This window comes from Rhodamnia argentea, chromosome 7, assembly GCF_020921035.1.
Source record: "Rhodamnia argentea isolate NSW1041297 chromosome 7, ASM2092103v1, whole genome shotgun sequence".
Taxonomy (NCBI): domain Eukaryota; kingdom Viridiplantae; phylum Streptophyta; class Magnoliopsida; order Myrtales; family Myrtaceae; genus Rhodamnia; species Rhodamnia argentea.
The window spans coordinates 5,572,526-5,596,066 of NC_063156.1; the positions used below are offsets into that span (position 1 = coordinate 5,572,526).

Below are 23,541 nucleotides of genomic sequence, written 5' to 3' on the forward strand. Positions count from 1 at the left end.
TTAGACCGACGGTGGGAGGATTGCATTCATAATTTTGAGACCTGGAGTATTTATTTGACCTTTGTTAACATAGAAAGAACAATTTCTGGTCAATATTTGCTTGTGGGCACATGCGTGGCGATGGAGGAGTCGTGGGATATCAAACTATGGGTGGGTTTGGTTCAGCATTTAAAATGAGCTTTGGGAAAATGCAAATGCCTCCAACCTAAAGGGGTTTAGGAAAATGCTAATAGCGTTTGGTAAAATCTCATTTGAAAATGAGCTTTGGGTTGAATGTTGTTTGGTAAAAGCAACATTCCAAAGAGACCTTGAATGCCATTTTTTAATTTTTTATATAAAAAATTACCTATTGCCGGACCGGCGAAGAAGATCAACAGTAAAAATGGGGCAAAATCGAAAATATAGGGAATTGATGAGGTTAGTTTTGGAAGGAAAGAAGTCTCTTAGCATTTGGTCAAATGCTGAGAGCTCAATGCTGGTCCCCACCGGTATTGGGCTTTCAGCTTTCCTAAGGCAAGCATTTGATCAAATGCTGGCTTAAAGCTGAATTAAATGCTTCAGCATTCTCCCAATGAGCTTTGGGGGCTCAAAACCCCTTGGAAATGTTGAACCAAACCTCCCCTATGTGTGGGGGCAGGAACAAAGAGAAAATATACTCATGAAATATTGAGCAATTTACTTGTTAAGCGGCATGTGAATCTCGGAATATGGCACATTCCGCAGTTGAGTATATTGGCCAAATATTTGCATAATTCGGGGGAAAAGCTGAATTCGCAAGAGGAGAACGATCCATCTAGCAGTTTCAGCTATGCGAAGAGGAGCGATTCAAGCAAGTCAGAAGAATCATCATAGTATTGGGAAGTAAATCGCCGATAATTATTAAAGCCATCAAATTTTTCTTTGATTACAAATCAAAGGAAGAAGTAAGACGACTGCTGCTGCTGCTCCTTTGCCTGCTGTCTTGGTTCCTCAACGACGTGCAGTCCCTCTACTATGAAGCCCCCTGCTTCCCTTGACGACAACCGGCGGCGCTCCGAGCCAACCACCATTCCTGCACCGACGCTGTCATTCCGTGGCCTTGTAGCATCGTTGTTGCACCCGATCGGCCAGTTCTGCATGCCCGAAGTGCTCCCAGTGCCCCGAGTCAACATTGCAGTAAAAGGGCGTGTGCAGAATCATGAAACACTTCACTCAATACATGGTCAGCCGAAACAGAAGGCAAAATTGGCAAAGGAGTTGGAGCGTGACGTGCTGAAGTGGTGGGGTAACATAACTCCTTGGTTGATACTCCTCATCGTTGGCTATCCTTGGTCATTGCTTCCTTTTGTTCTTTGTTGCAGGATCATCCTTATCGAGCCATCAATGATAGTCGGAGCCAGCGAGCCCCCCTGTCGCAACATAACTCCTTGGTTGATACTTCTCACCATTGGCCAGCCTAGTCGCGACTTGCAAGCAGCCTTCACCAGGAACTTACACCACCGGTCACATCGTCGACTTCACCACGAGCCGAGTAGCCTCCATACCGAGTCGTTGACAGTTGTTGCACCATGAGCCTCGTGACAACTAGCCTTGCGGCCGACCATAGTCCCCCCCGTCAGTGAACCGCCGTCGCCGAACCGTCTCAGCCATCCTCCCGTTATCTGCCGGTACCCACTCAAATTTGAAAGCATATCTGCAAGCTAGGTCATTTCCTCATTGGAAAAGTGATTCTATTTGATTCATTGCCTATTTTGAATTAACACAATCTAAGGTTATATTTTGAGGATCCATATATTATTTATTATAATTGATCAATACAAATAAAATCATTATAACTATTAACTTGATTTGTAATATGTTGGATTATTTTTCTAGTTATCTTGATTTTAATATTAGTTGTAATCGTTAACTGAATCCGAGAAACGCCTAAGTATTTGTTTCGATTATCATAACCTGTTGCGTATTTTGAATGGATGCAATGTGTTGGATTGGACGTTATCTTCTGCATATTGTCTGCATGTTTTAAAATTCTAAAATCCGTCGTATAGAATAGAATTCCATTATAGATTAGGATTGCATATTTGATATTGATTGCATTCTTAGATAGAATCATTCTAGATCATATTTACATATTTAGGTCATATTTGAAGGTTAAATTAGTCTATTTGAGATAGGATAGGATAAGGCTAAATTTCATGCATACTTAGGCTAAATAGCTGCTTTTCTAGATAGTTTAATTAGACCTCTGATTAATTCCGAAAATTCAGCATGTTAGGTTGCACATCATTTAGAATTGCATATTTAGGTTGCATTCATTTGGCCTGTCATTAGAAAGGTTGTTTTCATTAACCGCATGTATAGTCGTGCAATTTAGTTTTGTCTGATGCCATGTCAGCATAGTTTGCATTCTCACGTCATTGCATCTAGAGTAGATATTCATGCATTGCTGTATTTTCCTTAAAAAGAAAATATTTAAAAGCGAGAATAATTGTGTGGCGCATGCTCACTGCAATTTATTTGACTTAACTTGGCAATTATTTCATTACTTGTGCACCCGTATAATAGCCTATGGTTTAGGTTAAAGATGATACATGTTGCCTGCTAGACATTTTTTTAATTGTATTGAAAAGATGTTAGAGAGATTTAGTGTAACTAAGTCCATGGACTCATAATCTCTAGTTTGTAGAAATAGAGTATTTCTCCCGATAATTCATTTAGATGTCTAACCGAACTAGACTAAATTGATTATTGATGACTCCAAGTTAATTGATTGGCCTATTAAAAACTTTAATCCTAAGTTGCGATTTGGTATGGACATAAGGGAGTCCGAGCTAGATTAGTGACTTAGTAATCCACTTTAGCCTAATTTTAGGTTGCAACAATGTGCATCGTGTGTATCATGCCATGTAGTACTCAAGCCTTTCAAAGTCCCTAATCTCTATAAGCATTGCAAGTTTCTGCAGTGTCTTCACTTGGTGATTCATCGGAATCATCCCAAGTAAGTTCTTTCACAGTCGAGGCGAACAGCAGAATGACACGATCATGTCGTCAAGGTTACACCCTCCTTCCTCTGGCGCTCTCTTCCGTTCCGTTTCGGTCTCCGTTCCGGTGCTTGTGGTCATCACACGAGCATATTGAACGCCATGCCTATCTCATCAAACCGTCTTGTTCCCTTCTTGCCTCGCCAGTGTGTCCACGATGATCACCTCCCATCTTTCCACGGCAACACTATCCTGCAATTCCATAGGACCTCGAGGCAATCTCTGTTGCTCCAACCGTGAAGATTACACCACCAAATGAATCGTTGAACTTTTCTTTCTAAATGGTTGACATGATCATTTATGGATATGGAAAATTAATGCAGATACTGTCTGTATTGGCAGCACATCAGCTAGAAGTTGGATGAAAGGGAAATATGATTTTTATGTTCACACCGGCATTTTCCCTTCTCTCCTTCGATGTTTTTCACAATGTTATTTCCACTAAAATCGCAAGTAAATGTGTTTTGACTAGTCAAATGAAAGAAGTAACTTGTTTTCTTTCTTCCGAAAACTCGAGATATGTTTTAGATTAATGAAAAGGGTGTAAGCGTTACATGCTTTGAAAGGTTTAGTTGTTGCAACTTGCACGTTGAACACAATCTAAAGATTCTAAATTGTGAGGGGTATAACATTTAAATGCCAAATTTAAAAAAATTACTCCAAACAGATCCATGAATGCAAGAAAAAATACCATGTGTGGGCACATGCAATTGCCATTGCCAACGAATAGGGTTTTTGTTGCTTTTTGAGATAATATAAGATGCCCAAACTTTTGAGCTTAATTAATCCCATCAACACATACAAATCATTCCATCCACATTTATTGGATTAAACTCCACCCATAAGGTGGCGGGCATGACTCCCAAGGGCGAATACGGAAGCACACAAGTTCAAAAAAAAAAAAAAAAAAAGACATGAATGCATAACAAGTGGACAGCACGTAGTCAAGCTCAGAAAGAACCACAATCACAGTGGGAAGGCTTCAAGGCTTCAATGACCGACAGTAAGGAAGGGATTTGGATGATGTTGTAGCGAGGGAAGCCTCCTTCCTCTAAAATCTTCTTCCATTCCAGTTCGCTCCTCTCTTTACCTCCGGTATGCGTGATCATGAGGAGATCCAACACTAGCCCGGTCTCATCGAATAGGCCATCGCCCTCCGGTTGCAACACAACTTCCGCTATGAGCACCATGCCATTCTTTTCCGGTATGGCTTTCTTGCAGTTCTTCGGAATCTTCACACAATCTTCATCATTTCAATCGTGCAGGATCCACTTTCAAAGTAGGAAAAAGCATATTTCAATTGTGAATTAATTATTGCAAATTTAATTATGAACGTTCACTGCGACAACTATCATAAACAATTTGTATATTAGAAGGTGAAAAGTAGCTAAATAAATTAGCCATGAACGGCTATAGGCATAATGTTGTTAAATTAATGTTGCTGGGGTATCGAACTTGTTCAAACCTTTTTTTCCGACCAACCAAAAAGGCTTTATTTTCACACACTTATTTGGGAGTTCCATGAAACTATTTGTTACTTCTACTCATAAATTCCCCTTAAAAATCTAATGTAAGGAATCATTTCTGAGTCTTTAAAAATTATAAAAACATGATAATGACTTTACATGTTAATTAACTTGAAAGGTTTCAAGAGCTTGGGCTCGAATAAAAAACCAGTCTGTGAAAAATGAGAGATTTACCAATGGTAAGAATATGAAATTAGAAGTCACATGGAATAGATTAGTTAACCATATTATATTATGGTATTTGGATTTCATTTGGAAAATAATTTCAATATCATAATTTTTTTTGTTATATTTCTCTTATTTATTTTTTTATTATCACGAGCTTGCCCAAGGGTGACGAGCTCGACCCTTGGCGAGCTTTAACCTCATCGATTGGGCTAGGCTTGAGCTCGCCGGCCTTGGGTGAGCTCGACCTCGCTGGATCTGGTGAGACCGAGCCTCATCGGCCTTAGGCGATCTTGTCCCTCTCCTATGGCTGGCCGTCATCATGGCTAACGACCGGCAATAGAAGAATGAAAAAAAATAAAATCAAAAAATATTTAAAAAATCAATTATGGAAAGTGTTTTTACCTTTTTATGTGTGAATTTTTCGTTGATCAAAACTTGTTTTCCGTTATGAGTCATTTTCATCGAACCAGATGAGTGACAGTCCCGAAAATTAATTCTCGAAAAATATTTTCGCATAAACAAACGAAGGCTAAGTTAGGGCTCACATGCAATGAGTAAAATTTTTCCCTGACGAGCCATTGGCGACCATCAAGCGGTGACTAGCCAAGCTGCTTGGACAACCAGTGCACCTATTGTCCCATCTGTCTATCTCGGTGGTTGATCCCAAGGGCATGCATGAGAACACGTTCGTCGTATCCTAATTTCTATCTCGATTGTTTATGGCCACCAAGAACAGCCTCGAAGAGGGCAAATTCTCGAGGACGTAGCGAGGAAAGTCGAACCTTGAGAACAAGCACCAAGTCACACTTACCTTCATGAAAACAGCATCAGCACTCGGAATGGCCTCGAACATGTCTCCCCCGACATAAGAGACCCCGCCGCGCACCAGCGCATCAGCAATAACGTTAGGCCGATTGAAGTTAATCCCCTTGATGTGCGGGTATGACCTCACTATCTTGGCCAAAGCGACGCCTGTCCCGCCTCCGACGTCCACCGGCGATCCCACGCGCTCGAACCCCTCTTTGCACGCATCCACGATGGCTTTCATCATGAACTTGTTCGTGCACGCCATGGCATCGTTGAATATGCGGTTGTACCCGGGGTGCTCCAGCTGCAAATCCCACAAATCGTGGCCATTAGCCCTCTTGAACCCGGCCGATCCCTCGTCCTTGACGCAGTCTCCGAGGTAGTGCCACGCGGACACCACTGTCGGGTGGCCCTGCAGCAACACCATTGGCGCAAGGCTGAGGTGGCCGGCGTCCTGCAAGAGCCACCTTGACGACGGGGTGAGGCCGTAGAGCGTCTCTCCACCATCGCGGTGCGCGGAGAAGATGTTCTTGCGAACCAGGAGCCGCATGACGCGGGCGAGGTAGGCGGTTTTGGGAGATGGAGAGGGGAAGCGGGAGGCTATTTGGGCCAAGGTGACTGGCCCCCCGGCCTGCGAGTGGATGATGTCGGGTATCCGGAGCTCCACCGAGCACTTCAGCGCCATTGAGTCCGCCACCGCAAACATGTGCTTCCATACTTGGGCTTGGCCACTCAACGTTTCGTCGAGCGGTTCCATGCTCGCTTTTCTTGATTGGGGCAGCGTGTGAGGTCAGAAGAGAGCGTCGCATCGTCTATATAGGCCGAGGTCATCCTAGGGTTCAGCCGAATATTTTTGCGAGGATTGATGATGTTGACGGTGGAATGACGAGGCCTGTCCCAAAATTTATTAAATTCACTGACTTACCAAAATCAGGATTAATATATCAAGCAAGCCCACCAGTTTAGACCACTGACAGATCTCCACTAAAATCTCAGGTCAATATGTTTTGACTAGTCAAATGAAAGAAGTAACTTGTTCTCTTTCTTCCGAAAACTCGAAATATGTTTTAGATTAATGAAAAGGGTCTAAGTGCTACATGCTTTGAAAGGTTTAGTTGTTGTAACTTGCACGTTGAACACAATCTAAAGATTCTAAATTGTGAGGGGTATAACATTTAAATGCCAAATTTAAAAAAATTACTCCAAACAGATCCATGAATGCAAGTAAATACCATGTGTGGGCACATGCAATTGCCATTGCCAACGAATAGGGTTTTTGTTGCTTTTTGAGATAATATAAGATGCCCAAACTTTTGAGCTTAATTAATCCCATCAACACATACAAATCATTCCATCCACATTTATTGGATTAAACTCCACCCATAAGGTGGCGGGCATGACTCCCAAGGGCGAATACGGAAGCACACAAGTTCAAAAAAAAAAAAAAAAAGACATGAATGCATAACGAGTGGACAGCACGTAGTCAAGCTCAGAAAGAACCACAATCACAGTGGGAAGGCTTCAATGACGGACAGTAAGGAAGGGATTTGGACGATGTTGTAGCGAGGGAAGCCTCCTTCCTCTAAAATCTTCTTCCATTCCAGTTCGCTCCTCTCTTTACCTCCGGTATGCGTGATCATGAGGAGATCCAACACTAGCCCGGTCTCATCGAATAGGCCATCGCCCTCCGGTTGCAACACAACTTCCGCTATGAGCACCATGCCATTCTTTTCCGGTATGGCTTTCTTGCAGTTCTTCAGAATCTTCACACAATCTTCATCATTCCAATCGTGCAGGATCCACTTTCAAAGTAGGAAAAAGCATATTTCAATTGTGAATTAATTATTGCTAATTTAATTATGAACGTTCACTGCGACAACTATCATAAACAATTTGTATATTAGAAGGTGAAAAGTAGCTAAATAAATTAGACATGGACAGATATAGGCATACTGTTGTCAAATTAATGTTGCTGGGGTATTGAACTTGTTCAAACTTTTTTTGACATTCCGACCAAACAAAAATGCTTTATTTTGACACACTTATTTGGGAGTTCCATGAAACTATTTCTTGCTTCTACTCATAAATTCTCCTTAAAAACCTAAACTAAGGAATCATTTCTAAGTCTTTAAAAATTATAAAAACATGATAATGACTTTACATGTTAATTAGCTTGAAAGGTTTCAAGAGCTGGGCCTCGAATACAAAACCAATCCGTGAAAAACGAGAGATTTACAAAAGGTAAGAACATGAAATTAGAAGTCACATGGAGTAGATTAGTTACCTATATTATATTCTGGTATTTGGATTTCATTTGGAAAATGATTTCAATATCATAATCTTTTTTTGTTATATTTCTCTTTTTTTTTTTTTATTATCACGAGCTTGCCCGAGGCCGACGAGCTTGACCTCTTGTGAGCTTTAAGCTCGCTGGCCTTGGGTGAGCTCGACCTCGCCGGATCTGGTGAGACCGAACCTAGCTAGCCTTAGGCAATCTTGTCTCTCTCCTATGGCTGGCCGTTGTTGTGGCTCATGACCGGCAATAGAGAATGAAAAAAATAAAACGAAAAATTATTAAAAAAATCAATTCTGGAAAGTATTTTCACCTTTTTAGATTTATGAATTCACTTTCATAATTTTAAGCGTGAATTTTTTGTTGACCAAAACTTGTTTTCCGTTATGAGTCATTTTCATCGAACTAGATGAGTGATAGTCTCGAAAATTAATTCTCGAAAAATATTTTCACATAAAAAAACGCAGGCTAAGTTAGGGCTCAGATGCAATGAGTAAAATTGACGATTTTTCTCTAACGAGCCATTGGCGACCATCAAGCGGTGATTAGCCAAGCTGCTCGGACAACCATTGCACCTATTGTCCCATCTGTCTATCTCTGTGGTTGATCCCAAGGGCATTCATGAGAACACGTTCGTCGTATCCTAATTTCTATCTCCATTGTTTATGGCCACCAAGAACAGCCTTGAAGAGGACAAATTATAGGGGACGTAGCGAGGAAAGTCGAACTTTGAGAACAAGCACCAAGTCACACTTACCTTCATGAAAACAGCATCAGCACTCGGAATGGCCTCGAACATGTCTCCCCCGACATGAGAGACCCCGCCACACACCGGCGCATCAGCAATAACGTTAGGCCGGTCGAAGTTAATCCCCTTGATGTGCGGGTATGACCTCACTATCTCGGCCACAGCGACGCCTGTCCCGCCTCCAACGTCCACCAGCGATCCCACGCGCTCGAACCCCTCTTTGCACGCATCCACGATGGCTTTCATCATGAACTTGTTCGTGCACGCCATGGCATCGTTGAATATGCGGTTGTACTCGGGGTTCTCCAGCTGCAAATCCCACAAATCGTGGCCATTAGCCCTCTTGAACCCGGCCGATCCCTCGTCCTTGACGCAGTCTCCGAGGTAGTGCCACGCGGACACCACTGTCGGGTGGCCCTGCAGCAGCACCATTGGCGCAAGGCTGAGGTGGCTGGCGTCCTGCAAGAGCCATCTTGACGACGGGGCGAGGCCGTAGAGCATCTCTCCACCATCGCGGTGCGCGGAGAAGATGTTCTTGCGAACCAGGAGCCGCATGACGCGGGCGAGGTAGGCGGTTTTGGGAGATGGAGTGGGGAAGCGGGAGGCTATTTGGGCCAAGGTGACTGGCCCCCCGGCCTGCGAGTGGATGATGTCGGGTATCCGGAGCTCCACCGCGCACTTCAGCGCCATTGAGTCCGCCACCGCAAACATGTGCTTCCATACTTGGGCTTGGCCACTCAACGTTTCGTCGAGCGGTTCCATGCTCGCTTTTCTTGATTGGGGCAGCGGGTGAGGCCAGAAGAGAGCGTCGCATCGTCTATATAGGCCGAGGTGATCCTAGGGTTCAGCTGAATATTTTTGCGAGGATTGATGATGTTGGCAGTGGAATGACGAGGCCTGTCCCAAAATTTATTAAATTCACTGACTTACCAAAATCAGGATTAATATATCAAGCAAGCCCACCAATTTAGACCACCGACAGATCTCCATGCCTTCGGGTTCTCAGATGGGTTCTGCCCCCTCTTAACATTTCAAATTCAAAACCACACGTTAAAGAAAAGATTTATGCTCCCATTTATTCCACAAAAAAAATATATTTATGAAAATAATCATTTATATCGCTTAAAATAATTAACCAACGAAAAATATATTCATTATCAAGAATAATTTACTAGCCTCCTTTTTAATTAAAGCTCTCAATTGATTGATCTTGACAACAGTATCAAACTTGTGTCAAAGTATAAACACCCGAGTCTTCCTCGAGTAGTTATCCATAACTATTTACATAAATTTAGCACTCTTCTTCAAAGGAAACCGTGAAAACCTGCGAACATTCAAGTGAAGTAATTCTATAATTTTCGTGGTTTCTCTCATAGCCACACTAAATTGCACTTTTTGCCGTTAATCTAAATCACAACATCTGTATATATTCAGCCTATTAGCAATATAACCACACAATAAATTTCTTTCACTTAAAACCTTCAGGCTTCTCTCATCAATGTGCCTCAAATGCATATGCCATAATTCTGCCTCTCCAACAGAGGCATCTGATGTCTCTGGAGCAAAATCAATTACTATTTCACCTTGAAGCTCATACATGACATTGTGCTCGATTCCTTTTATTATCATCAAGGCACCTCGAATAATTTTTAGAATTCTACATTCTGAATACTACCAACACCCAGCTGAATCTAGGGCATTCAAGGAAATCAAATTTTTCTTCAACTCTGGGACAAGCCTTGCTCTAGTCAATGTCCTTATAATACCATCATGCATTCTGATTCTAATAACGCTAACACCTACAACATCGCATTCAATGTTATTTCCCAACCGCACTTTACTACTATCCATGCATTGATAAATAATAAACTAGTTTCCGTTTGGTGTAGCATAAAAAGAACAATTAGAATCCATAATCTATTTGCCAAATGCAAATCTTCAATGGCAAACAAGACAAAATCTGCATTATCCAAATTATAATAAACTATAACTACAACATAATCCATAAACTCAACTCCAATTCCCTTACCTTTCTCATTCTTCAGCTTTAAGCAATTCCTTCTAAGATGCCATTTCTTGCCATAGTTCCAACAGACAGCACCACTAGTCCTAGACTGACTATATTTGTTCAAGTTAATACTACTTATACTAACACGAGTACTAGTTCTTTCTCTATTTTCACATACTAAAGCAGTAGATACAGCTTCGTCAGATTCTCTTCTATGGATATCTTAACTCAGAATCAAATCTCAAATTTCATCAAACGTCAAACTTGTTGATCCGGAAGAATTACTAACAGCAGTAATAGTAGTATTTCAACTATTTGGTAACGAGGATAATAGAATTAAAGCACATATTTCATTTTCAAAGTCAATATCAATTGAATTCAATTGATTAATATTCACATTGAATTCATTGATATGATTAGCAAGCGATGCACCTTTGCTCATCTTCAAATTAAACATCCATCGCATCAAATAAGCATTGTTAATCGCAGAGGGCTTCTCGTACATATCCAATAGGACTTTCATCAAACCCGTTGTGGTATTCTTTTTGACAATATTAAACACGAATGTTACAAACCAACGTCAACCAAATAACATTCATCGCTCGTCTATCCAGTAATTCCCAGTTAGCTTGCTTCATCGTATTGGCTTCTTCCTAGATAAGGGTAAATGTAATTTCGTTTGATACAGATAATCCTCAATCTGCATATTCTAGAAATCAAAATCCTTCCCATCAAATCTGTTGATTTTCACTTTAACTTCTTCTATCACCATCGATTCGATTCAACTCAAGCAAGCATTGCTCTGATACCAAATGTTGCTCGAAATAAGCAATCGAATAACAAAATAGAAAGAACAAGAAAATAAATCGGACACCGGATGTACATAATTCGATTGTAGAGATCTACGTCCACGGAAAGAGCAATAACAAATTTCACTATCGATCAAAAGATACAACGGAGAGTACAAACTACACTCAAGTCATTCAAATACTCTTAGTGTTTTTCAACCCTAATTGTATCCAATAATGTACATAGTGTTTAGCCCTCAATTCCTTATGAAATAATCTCAATCTTTCGAAAGAATAATGCACAAATTCTTACCACAAGAATTTTTCAGCTCGAACACAAATTCTTCTTGAATGTAATTCGCGAAGAAAACTTCACTTCATGAACGGTAAGAAGACCCTCGCTTTTATTAACAACGGCATTAGAAAAATACCCTCAATCACAAATATATATATATTGCCCAAATAAAACCTGCAGAAGAGGATTCCAACGTGCGACTGAGTTCTAATATTAAAAAAAAAAAATCTGCACAAAATTAGGAAAACAATGGCACCCCCTGTGGACAGCCATTCGCGAGGGCTCGAAAGGCCAAATCATTTATCAAATTCTGGAATCTTTGCTATGACCACCTTGCCATTCTTTTTTGGGATTGTTTTTCTGAAATTTCTTAAAATCTTGTCGCAATCTTGATCTCTCTTATCATACATGATGCACTGTAAAAACAAAAACTAGAAAAGACAAAAGGAATTATTGGAGCCGTGAATCACGTGTTTTTTTTCTTAATGTACTTAACGAGTGTGCTCAATGTGTAATCTCTGTGCTTATGAAAAGTTGACATTAATTGGCTAAATAATGACATGAATATGTATATGTGTATGTATCCACGGACAACGGCTCAACAACCGCACTTGTGGGTGGGGGGTGAAACCGTCGAATTCAGAGATTGAGGGCCAATGTCGATTTAAATTTTTTTGTGTTAAGAGTCGTCAGACTACTGTGAAGAGGTTTTTTTCACGATAGGGAGAAAAAGGAGCCGCCATCGGAGCCGTCAAATTCAAAGATATGGCCAAGGTCGAACCTCGCCAGTGGCAATTGAGGACGAGCTTCGCCAGAGGGCAATGAGGTTGGCCGGTTGCAGAGATCTGGCAACTAGCTGGAGAAATAAGGAAGGAAAAAAACAGAGAAAAAAACAGAGAAGATATTAAAATATTATTACAAATTATATAGGTCAGTGCCGATTGTGTCACGTAGGACACTGGAGTCCATGTCTGCGATTTTCGATCAAAATTGGCTTAATGGACTAAATTAGCGCAAATGCAAAAAGTTTATAACTCTATCGATAAAAATAGTTTATGATTGAAATAACATAATTATAATAGATTTAATTTTTTTTTATAATCTTCCTCGCTTACAGTGATAATGACTCAGGGTTGAAAGTTATCAGCAATAATCGATTGGCCCTTCCCTTCGCAAAACGGGGCCTGATATCATCTCTAAGACTGGTCAACAATATATGGTAAATTCCTCATCACTTTTGCGATTGTCATTTTGTTCGCCGAAGGTTAAATAATATATTCGGATTTTCATACTAATATTTCCCTTTGTACTTTATTTTTCTGAAGGTTAGAAGGTTACTATAATGGCATTTGTGGATTTCTAGATAGTGGAATATGCTTTTCCTCATTTTTCTGGGAAAATTTTCAAAAACGAGTGACGACACTACGTATAGAGCTTACTAAGTCCATGACTAGGGTTTAAGTCGTCATGTTGAACATATGATTTATCTATGCACAGAAAAAGCTCGAAAGCATGCGATCCAACATGCGAATAACCCTCTATAGATGACCAGAAAACACATAGATTAGTAATTTCAAAACATAGAACTCGGGACATATATCAACAAAAGACAGTAAACCTTGTCTCAGATTGAGAGTCCCTAGTGAATTCAATTCTCTTAACTATCTAAAGCTGTCACAAATGGAACATACGACTCGTGTTTATTGGACTTGCACAATTTTGGCGCAGCCAAATCACAGTGGATAGGCTTCAATAATGAATAACAAAGAAGAAGTTTTGATGATGTTGTAGCGAGGAAACCCTCCCTTCTCCACAATATTCTTCCATTCAAGTTCGTCCCTCTCCTTACCGCCCGAGCAATGCGCCATCATGACCAGATCGAGCACAGTTCCGATCTCATCGAACATGCCATTGCCCTCTGGTTTCAACATAAAATCTGCTATGATCACCTTGCCATTCTTTTCTGGGATTTTTTTTTTTACAATTTTTAAAATCTTGATGCAATCTTCGTCCCCCCCGATCATGCATTATCCTCTATAAAACAAATGACAAAGAATCCCGTGGAACACAAAAATTATTCCATGTACTTTTTTCCCTTCCCGAAAAAAAAAAAGAAAAAGAAGAAGAACAAACAAAAAAAATTTACTCTAGGCCAGTTCTGCTGGTTTGGTATGATTCTTGTAGGAACTGGGACTCGAAACCGGTTATTCCCAATTCCAAATTATTTGGACCAATTTCAGCGAAAACCACCAAAACAGGTCTGTTCGATCCGATTTGGTCCATTTCCTAGGTTGAACCGGGATCAATGAACAACCCCCCCAAAAAAAAAAAAAAAGAACATCCCCACACCTGTAGTTGGATAAGTTACGTATGTATGTGATATTCATGTTTGTAACCCACCAATGAGAAATCCAGTTTGAAAGACTTTCTTCCAATTAGGGATAGATAAAAATGAGGCCTCTAAGTTTATGCGTGAGTTAAATAGAAACTTTTGAAATCTCGCTTATTAAAAGCCTAATCGGAGGAAATTTTCTTCAATTAGCAATGAAGAAAAACATAGCCTTTTTATTCAAAAACAAGGTGCTCGATCCCTACTGCTCCTTAATTTGAGATTTCACAAAACTTATTTACTAGCGTAACAAACTAAATACATAAATAATGTGAAATCCGAGATATATTCCACACGAATAATATCGGACATGGCTAGGACTTCGGGATGCCACTATACATATGGTTTGTGTGTGTGTGTGTGTGTGTGTTTGCTTTATTGTTATTGAACAACAAATAGTCTCACATGGAACTGTTTTCCTATAAACTTGATTCCCCAAAAATGAAGGAAAAAAAATAAATACATCTGCACATCACTTTAGAATACCTATGTGACGGTAGAAAAGGCGGATTCTTGAGCCGTAACATAGAGAAACGAGTAGCTATTGTGTGGTTTATAAGCCATGTGGATCAATATAATTGACATCATTAATTACGTGAGTTTTATTGTAAGAATTATATGATTAAGGATCCAGAAATATAAAATAATTGATCATGTGTCATAGGAAAAATGCAAAATTCGCGGCTTCATTAATATGTATGAAATATCTTACAATAAAAACTCGCCTTTGTGAAAACTGTATCAGCATGCGGTATAGTCTCAAACATGTCTCCTCCAACATGAGTGACTCCGTCGTGCACTGGCGCCGTCTCAACAACGTGAGGCAGATCGAAATTAATCCCCTGAATGTGCGGATTTGACTTAATGATCTCGGCCAGGGGATCCTCCCTCCGACATCGACCAGAGATCCAATGCTCTCGAGTCCCTCCTTATACCCTTCCACGATGGCCCTGGCCAAGAGCCTGCTCGTACACGCCATATCCCATCATTGAACAGGCGGTTGAACTCAGGATTCTCCGGTGCGAAGTCCCAAACCGCGCGGCCGTCAGCAATCTCGAACGCGCCGCCGCCATTCCCGATGCAGTCGCTGGGGCAATGCCACAGGATATCAGCCATGGGTGGTTTTGTATCAGCACCATCGATGCAAGGCTGAGCTCAGACCCGGGCCCGTGGAAGAGCCATCTCGATCAAAGGGTGAGGCCGTAGAGTGTCTCCTGACCCTCATGGCCGCCATCGGGTTGGCAACGATGAGCGGAGAACATGTTATTGTGGACAAGGAGTCTCATGATGCGCGCCAGGTAGGCGATTCCAGGGAACGGGGAGGGGATGCGGGAGGCTATTTGGGCTAGCGTGACAGGGAGGCCGCCGTAAGAAAGGATGATGTCGGGTACTCAGAGCTCAACCGCGCATTTCAGCACCATCGAGTCGGCGAACACAAACATGTGCTTCCATATGTGTGCTCGGCCTCTTAGGGTTGCTTCAGTTCCATCAAGCGATTCCACTCTGTCTCTCTCTCTCTCTCTCAGCTTGCTTTGGTTTGGGATATAGTACGAGGAACGAAGAGAAGTACGAGGCTTCGTAACATACGGGGCCGAAGCTACCTGATTCTGTTCAGATATTAATCTGGTGGTCGGTTGTTGGTTGACAAGGGGAACACAGCTTACCTGATTATGATCAGATATTCATCTGGCGTTGGGTTCACAAAAACGAAAAGAGAGAATTCTAGAAGTGCCTTCTCTCTTTTCATGCATGGTTTTTCTTTTATCTTTGACCCTACTTAAATATTTAACTTCGTACTAACTTGATATTTTCTCCGGTTTTAACTCCAATAAATATCTGCAGTAAAGTTAGAGCTTGGAAATTCTCCAGTTTTGTTTTGGCCAGCGATGATTTTATGCATGTCTCACTAAGAACAAAAGCAATGTTTGTCAAACAAATCGACCTTAACTCGTTTACTACTGCGGAGTAACTTTGTTACCAGGTTGAGATTGTTGATACCTAATTTTGTCGATCCAGCATGTCGTGTTCTCCCGGAAAATAGAAAAAGGCCAAGATAGGTAAAAATGCATTTTTCCATTTATTATTTCGAATAAGAAAATAGAAAACAGAAATTTGAAACCAAAAAAAGAGGGAAAAGGAATTGGATAGGGCCGGGTCGACCCGGACCAACGAGGGAGGACCCGGCCCGCATTGTTTTTTTCTCGTACGAAGCTTCCATTTGTTTTTCTCCGCTTGGGCCCATGCGTACGGCCCACTTCGCCCCCTCGTCTTCTCCTCATCGAACAGAAACAGGCCCAGCCCGGCCTCTCTCCGTCTTCCTTCTTCCTCCCGCGAAACAGAGGAGCGCGCCCCTCACCGGTCAACGGCGAACCAATGATAAGTCTAGTAAAAGATGAGATTTGATAATGAAAAAAATATTTTCTCCCCTCTGAACAAATAAAACGTAATCTAATATAAATACCAGGTCAAAAGCTTCAAATGCACTTATACAGGTCAACTAAATTGGATTAACAAAATTTCAAAGAGTTTGATTTTTCTCGTTACTAGTTGGGTTACCAAAAAAGTCATGTATTTATTGCAATTGTATCAATTCAGTCTTAAATATTTTTTTGACCAATTGAGTCCATTCTACTAATTTCAATCGGAAAATCACTAAGATGGCACTACCGGCATTGACGTGATAATTTTTAATAATAGTTTAATATTTTTTGAATATTTTTTTTTTTCTTTTCCTTCTCTTTATCCTCCTCCAATCGATAAAAAAAACGAAAAGATAGAACTAGGGGTCTGCATGGCAATAAATCTTATTCGAAAAAGTGATTTTTGATTAGAATTGATTTTTTCTGATTATGTTTCCCGATGAGTTTTAGAAAATCAGAAAGTGTTTTGTAATTGCACAAAATTTATATTTTATATGGAGAAAAAGTGATGAGAGAACTGAAAAGGAAAAATGAGAGATGTGAGACTTGATGTTGTTTTGTGTTTCTAAAAAATGATTTTTTTTTTCAAAATCAACTTTATTTTTTTCTTGTTTTTGTTCCAAAATTTTTTTCGAGAGCAGAATGAGAATAATTTACGTTACTAACCATGTTTCTCATCCTTCTTTTTTTATTTTGAAAAAAAATCAGAGAATCAGGATCGCTACTGTGCAGGCCTCTAGAAGTGCCTTTTCTCCTTCCACGTAGGATTTTACTTTTACCTTGACCCTACCATGTCAAAATCAAGTAGCAACGAGACGCTTTATCCATGTATTACATCGGGTCCTTTGGAATGTACGACGAAGTTGAAGTAATTTGTCCATGTCGTGAGTTGTGAGCAAGGGTGGCAAATGAGTGCGTTGGATTGGGATTTTAGTGGATCATAAATGTGACCCAAACCCACCCAATTAATTCATGTTGATCTATTTATTTACTAAACAATTTTGATAATCCATACTTAACCCACATCCAATCCAAACCGATCCAACATAACAAAGAGATGGGCCCAACAAATCTAAAAAAATAAATAAACCAAAAATAAAAGAAATCTACAAAATTAAATAAAAACCATTTGTTGCCCTTGAAAATATTCTGCGCAAAAAACATGAAAACAAAGGCACGCCTTATGGACGGCTGTTCATAATGGCTCGGAAGGCGAAATCATTTATCGAATTCAGGAATCTCTGTTATGATCATCTTGACATTCTTTTTTAGGATTGCTTTTCTGTAATTTCTCAAAGTATTGACGCAATCTTCTTCGCTCCAATCATACATGATTTACCGTAAAAACAAAAGCAAGAAAAGACAAAAGAAATTATCGGAGTCATGAATCGTGTGTATTTTTCTTAATGTACTTAACGAGTGTGTTCGTGTAATCTCGTTGCTTATGAAAACTTGACATTAATTGCCTAAATAATGACAAGAATATATATATGGGGGGTCACGTCACCCAGAGTCCAACAACCGCACCTGTGGGGGTAAAACCGTCTAATTAAGATTTTGAGGGGCCAATGTCAAATTAAATTTTTTAGTGTTAAAAGTTGTCACTGGATTGTGAATAAGTTTTTTTAAATGAAAGGGAGAAAAAGGAGCCGCAATCGGAGCCGTCGAATTTAGAGATATGGGAAAGGTAGAGCCTTGTTAGTGGCCGGTAAGGGCAAGCTTTGCTTGAGGCTAGTGAGGTCAAAGGTTTAGAGATATGAGCGACGTCGAGGTGGTCGGTAGGGGCAAACTTCGCCGGAGGCTAGTAAGGTCGACCTTTGACCTCCTCGACCCATGCCTTTTGTCGTCTGCCAAGGTCCGATGATAGGTTGGAGGTAGAAAAAAAAAGAAAAAGACAAAATTAAAAAATTAAAATATTATTTATAAACTATCCATGTCAGCACTAATCGCCTCATAAGAACGACGGGCATCCTTGTCAGCGATTTTCGATCAAAATTTATTGGATGGACTGAATTGACATAAATATAAAAGGTTTAGGACTCAATTGAAAAGAAGAAGAAGAAGGAGGAGGATTTAGGATTGAATTGACATAATTATAAAAAATTTAGAACTTTTTTGATAGTTTTTTCACTTAGAATGACAATGACTGAGGGATGAAAGTTATTGGCAACAATCAAATTGGTCCTTTCCTTCGCAAAACAGGGCATATATGTCGTAAATCCCTCGTCACTTTACCAATATCATTTTGTTCGTTGAGGGTTAAATGGTTTATTTGGATTACCATTCTTACATTTCCCTTTGTACTTTAATTTTCTGATTGTTAGAAGGTTACTATAATCGCGTTGGTGGATTTCTAAATAGTGTAATATGCTTTTCCTCCTTTTTTTTTATCATTCGCATATTCCAAAACGAATGAAGACACTAAGGTTGCGTTTGGTTGTCGGGATTTCTGGTCAAGATAGGATTGGATGTGATAGAATAATAAATCTAGGGATTTGGCCATATCCTATCCACTGTTTAGTAAACTGTGGATTTAAAGTCGATATTCTCTATCCTATGCATTTGTAAACGTATATCAATATAAATGACATATATGCCCCTACGTGATGCTCATAATATTCGTCTTATTACTATAAAAATAACATTCTCATACACAAAAAAACTTGAAAATATACACATTTTATCGATTTTCAAACCTCTTTGCAAAAATAAATAAATAAATAAATAAATAAAATGAAAATAGAAACAAATGGGCGAAAGTTGTTATATTTTAAAGTTAGTTTTATATGATAGATAGAGAAATCTTATCCGACCTTATCCTACCCCCTCATTTTTATCAAGTTATATCCCATCTATATCCAACATTATCTACCAACCGAATAGATAAAAATATCCTATCTCTTTTATATGAATACCCCCTAAGTACATAGCTTACTAAGTCCATGACTAGGGTTTAAGTCATCATGTTTGACATATGATTTATCTATGCACAGAAAAAGGCTCGAAATCATGCTTTCCAACACGAGAATAACCCTCCATAAGTGACTAGAAACCATATAAATTAGTAGCTAAAAACATAAAAATCGAGACATATATCGACGGATAATAGTAAATTTTATCTCAAACCGAGAGTCTCGAGCAAATTCGATTATCTTAACTATCTAAAGTTGTCGCAAATCTAGCATATGATTCGCGTTTATTCGACTTTCACAAATTTAGCGCGACCAAATCACAGTGGATAGGCTTCGATGATGGATAACATAGAAGGGGTTTTGATGATGTTGTATCGAGGAAACCCTCCCTCCTCCAAAATTTTCTTCCATTCAAGTTCGTCCCTCTCCTTCCCGCCCGAGCAATGTGCCATCATGGCTAGATCGAATAGTACTCCGATCTCATCGTACATCCCCTCACTCTCTGGTTTTAGCACAACATCTACTATGATCACCTTGCCATTCTTTTCTGGGATTGCTTTTCTGCAGTTTCTTAAAATCTTGACGCAATCTTCATTCCCCCAATCATGCATTATCCCCTGTAAAACAAAAGACATAGAATTACGCGGAGCACAAAAATTATTCCCATAAATAATATCTACTTTTCCCCCTTCCCGAATAAAAAGAAAAAGAAAAAAAATTACTCTAGATCAATTGTGCCGATTCGGTCCGGTTTCCGAAGGAATTGAGACTCGAACTAGTTATTCCCGATTCTAAATTAACTGGATCAATTTCATGCAAAAACCACTAGAATAGGTCGGTTCGATCCAGTTTGGTTCGGTTCTTGGATTGAACCGGGATTGATACATACCCCTAAAGAAAAAAAAAAAAAAAAAGGACAACCCCAAATCTTTATATGGATAAATTTGTATGTATGTGATATTCATGTTTGTATCCCACCACTAAGAGATGAGACAGATAAAAATTAATGCCGTCAAGTTTATGCGTGAGTTAAATAGACACTTTTGAACTCCGAAATTTTCCTCAATTAAAAATAGAGAAAACTAAAATCTTTCCTTTCAAAAACAAGATGCTCAATTCATTCCACCGTATCACGCTTTTATGTCTTTTACATAGTGCTAGTTTGAGATTACACAAAACTTATTTACCAGCGTGACAAATTACATACATGAATAATGTGAGATCCGAGATATATCCAACTCGAATAATTTAGAATAGGGCTAGGACGTCGGGATACCACTATACATATGGTGCATGTGTTTACTTTTTTGGAAAAATAGCGTCACATGGAACTGTCCTCCTATAAACTTGATTCCCCATAAATAAAGGGGAAAAAACAAAATGCATCAGCACATCACTTTAGAACGCAAAGCCTATGTGAGCGTAACAGCAGAAAAGGTGGATCTTGGGCTATAGGTTAGAGAAACGAGTGGTTTACAAGTCATGTGGATCAATATAATTGAAATCATTAATTACGTGAGTTCTATTATAAGACATATATGATTAAGAATCCAGGCAGATTTGACCTCCATATGATTTATGCACTGCGAAATAATTTTTCACCCGACTATGGCATTTCCGGAAAAAATTATCATAAAAAATCTTAAACTTATCACAACAGTGTCAATTTAGTCCTAACATTTTTTTTAATCTATTCAGTCCTAAAACTTTTTACATTTATACTAATTCAACCTATTCGACCAACTTTGGCCGGTCGGTGTTGACATGGACACCGACATCGATGTGACAATTTTTTATAATATTTGAATATTTTTTCTTTTATTCTTTTTTTTCCTTATTCTTCTTCCTCCAGTAGGAAGAAGAAGAAGAGAGGGCTAGTCTCTCATTTGGCCGATCGGGCAACCAGCTAGAGGAGGGAAGAAGAAGGGAAAAAAAAAAAGAAACAAATAAATACTAATAAAAATTTAAAAAATATCAAAATGAAATTAAAAATTGCAGCGTTAGCTTTGGTAGCGCCACATCGGTGATTGGCGGAGTCCATGTCAATGTTGGCTAGCCAAAGTTGACCGGAGGGACTGAAGTAGCACAAATGCTAAAAGGTTTAGGACTAAATTGACATAAATGCAAAAGATTTAAAGCTGAATTAGCCCCTCCAAAAAAAGTCTAGGCTTGAATTGACACAATTACCTCTGAAAAAAAAAAATTGACACAATTACAATAAATTTAAGACTTTTTTGGTAATTTTTCCCTAGCATTACTCGAACAGAATTGTTACCATAGAACCTGCATTCCCACACTTTTGACACATTAAAAGGACATAAATAGAAAAAAAAAAAATTTGATCATGTGCCATAGGAAAAATGCAAAATTAATGAAGTAATTATATGTATAAAGTATCTGACAATAAAACTTACCTTCATGAAAACTGCTTCAGCATGCGGTATAGTCTCAAACATGTCTCCTCCAACATGAGTGATGCCATCGTGTGCCGGTGCCGTGGCAATGACGTGAGGCAGATCGAAATTAATCCCCTGAATGTGCGGAAACGACTTAATGATCGTGGCCAGGGTCACGCCGATCCCCCCGCCGACATCAACCAAAGATCCAATGCTCTTGAAGCCGGCCTTATACCCTTCCACGATGGCCCTGACCAAGATCTTGCTCGTACCCGCCATCCCATCGTTGAACAAGCGGTTGAACTCGGGATTCGCCGATGCAAAGTCCCAAATCTTGCAGCCATGAGCCATCTCGAATGCAACGCCGCCGGTCTTGATGCAGTCGCTGAAGCAATGCCATGGGGACATCAGCCATGGGTGGTTTTCCATCAGCACCAACGGCGCAAGGCTCAGCTCGGATCCGGGGCCCTGGAGGAGCCATCTCGATGACGGGGTGATGCCATAGAGTGTCTCCTGACTCTCATGGCCACCATCGGGTTGGCAACGCTGAGCGGAGAAGATGTTGTTGCGGACGAGGAGTCTCATGATGCGCGCCAAGTAGGTAGTTCCGGGGGACGGGGCGGGAATGCGGGAGGCTATTTGGGCTAGGGTGACAGGCCCGCCGCCGTAAGAATGGATGATGTCAGGAATTCGGAGCTCGACGGCGCATTTCAGTGCCATCGAGTCGGCGAATGCAAACATTTGCCTCCATATGTGGGCTTGGCCTCTTAGGATTGCTTCAGGTTCATCAGGCGATTCCATTCTCTCTCTCTCTCTCTCTGCTTGCTTTGGTTTGGGTTTATGGTACGAGGAACGAAGAGATGAGACGGGAGACGTCGTAATATATACAAGACCAAAGCTAACAGGTTATGTTCAGGCATTGATTTGGTGGTTTGTCGTCACCCTACTAGGTGCATATTTAATTTCGTACTAACTTGATATTTTTCCAGTTTCAACTCCACCAAATACTTGCGCCAGAGCTTGGAAATTATCCAGTTTTGTAGTAGCCAAGGGCGATTTTATGTACATCTCATGAGAATAGACACAAAGTTTGCCACGCAAATTGACCTTGACTCGTTGACTACTTTGGAACAACTGTGTCACCAGGTTAAGGCTATTCACTTCATGTGAAGTTTTGAGTTGAGTCCTAGTAATTCAAGAGTTTAGATGAAAATCAAAATCTCAAATTGCTATTACATGAATATAAATGTTCGTTAGCCCTAATTTAAGTAGCCTAGTAGATTTGAGTGGCTCAATTATTTAAATCAAGTTACTCTTAATGTTTGCAGCCCAATTCCTTAAAAAAGCCCCAACTTTAGGTCAAATCCCAAATCTAACTCCAAACTTTTTTTTGTCTCATAAAAAATCCTCAACTTTAGATTCAGTCTCAAATTTACTCCAAACTTTTTGTTTGTCTTGCAAAAAAATCCCAAACTATAGATATAATCCCAAATCTGCCCTGAATTTTGTTGTCTTAAAAAAATCACAAATTTTCAATGTATTTTCAAATCCACCCATGATTTGGTCCCCACATTAGCAAAGTAATGGGGTGATAAGTATGGATCGATGTGGCATTTCCACATGAATACTAAATCCATCCCAATAAAGAAATTCTCCAAAATGAAACCATTCTAGAATATAAAAATTACGGACAATTAATGGAAATTTTTGGATAGAGGGATAATGGAGCAAATTTGATATTAGAATAAAAATCGATAATTTTTTCTTAGAC

At 39.8% G+C, this 23,541-nt stretch overlaps 2 protein-coding genes and 1 pseudogene across 4 annotated transcripts; all 3 read right to left on the bottom strand.

The window, feature by feature from the left end:
* Window positions 1-3,961: 3,961 nt before the first annotated feature.
* Window positions 3,962-6,297, bottom strand: LOC125315848 (annotated as a pseudogene).
* Window positions 6,298-7,001: 704 nt separating this feature from the next.
* LOC115733745 (xanthohumol 4-O-methyltransferase-like) lies at window positions 7,002-15,591 on the bottom strand. Of its 2 annotated transcripts, XM_048281884.1 has the most exons (3): window positions 15,545-15,591; window positions 8,572-9,324; window positions 7,002-7,323 (listed from the first exon to the last, which is right to left on the bottom strand). In XM_048281884.1, the coding sequence occupies exons 2-3, from the start codon at window positions 9,322-9,324 to the stop codon at window positions 7,027-7,029; spliced, it is 1,050 nt and encodes a 349-aa protein (XP_048137841.1). In that variant the 5' UTR covers window positions 15,545-15,591; the 3' UTR covers window positions 7,002-7,026. The 2 variants fall into 2 exon arrangements, with proteins under 2 accessions (XP_048137841.1, XP_048137840.1); XM_048281883.1 differs by lacking the exon at window positions 15,545-15,591 and having other exon boundaries at window positions 8,572-9,327.
* Window positions 13,360-22,577, bottom strand: LOC115728633 (xanthohumol 4-O-methyltransferase-like). 2 transcript variants are annotated; one of them, XM_048281888.1, is made up of 3 exons: window positions 21,789-22,577; window positions 19,908-19,991; window positions 13,360-13,602 (listed from the first exon to the last, which is right to left on the bottom strand). In XM_048281888.1, exons 1-3 carry the CDS (start codon window positions 22,569-22,571, stop codon window positions 13,387-13,389), a joined length of 1,083 nt encoding a protein of 360 aa, XP_048137845.1. In that variant the 5' UTR covers window positions 22,572-22,577; the 3' UTR covers window positions 13,360-13,386. The 2 variants fall into 2 exon arrangements, with proteins under 2 accessions (XP_048137845.1, XP_048137844.1); XM_048281887.1 differs by having other exon boundaries at window positions 13,360-13,579; window positions 19,885-19,991; window positions 21,789-22,571.
* Between the last annotated feature and the right edge of the window lie 964 nt (window positions 22,578-23,541).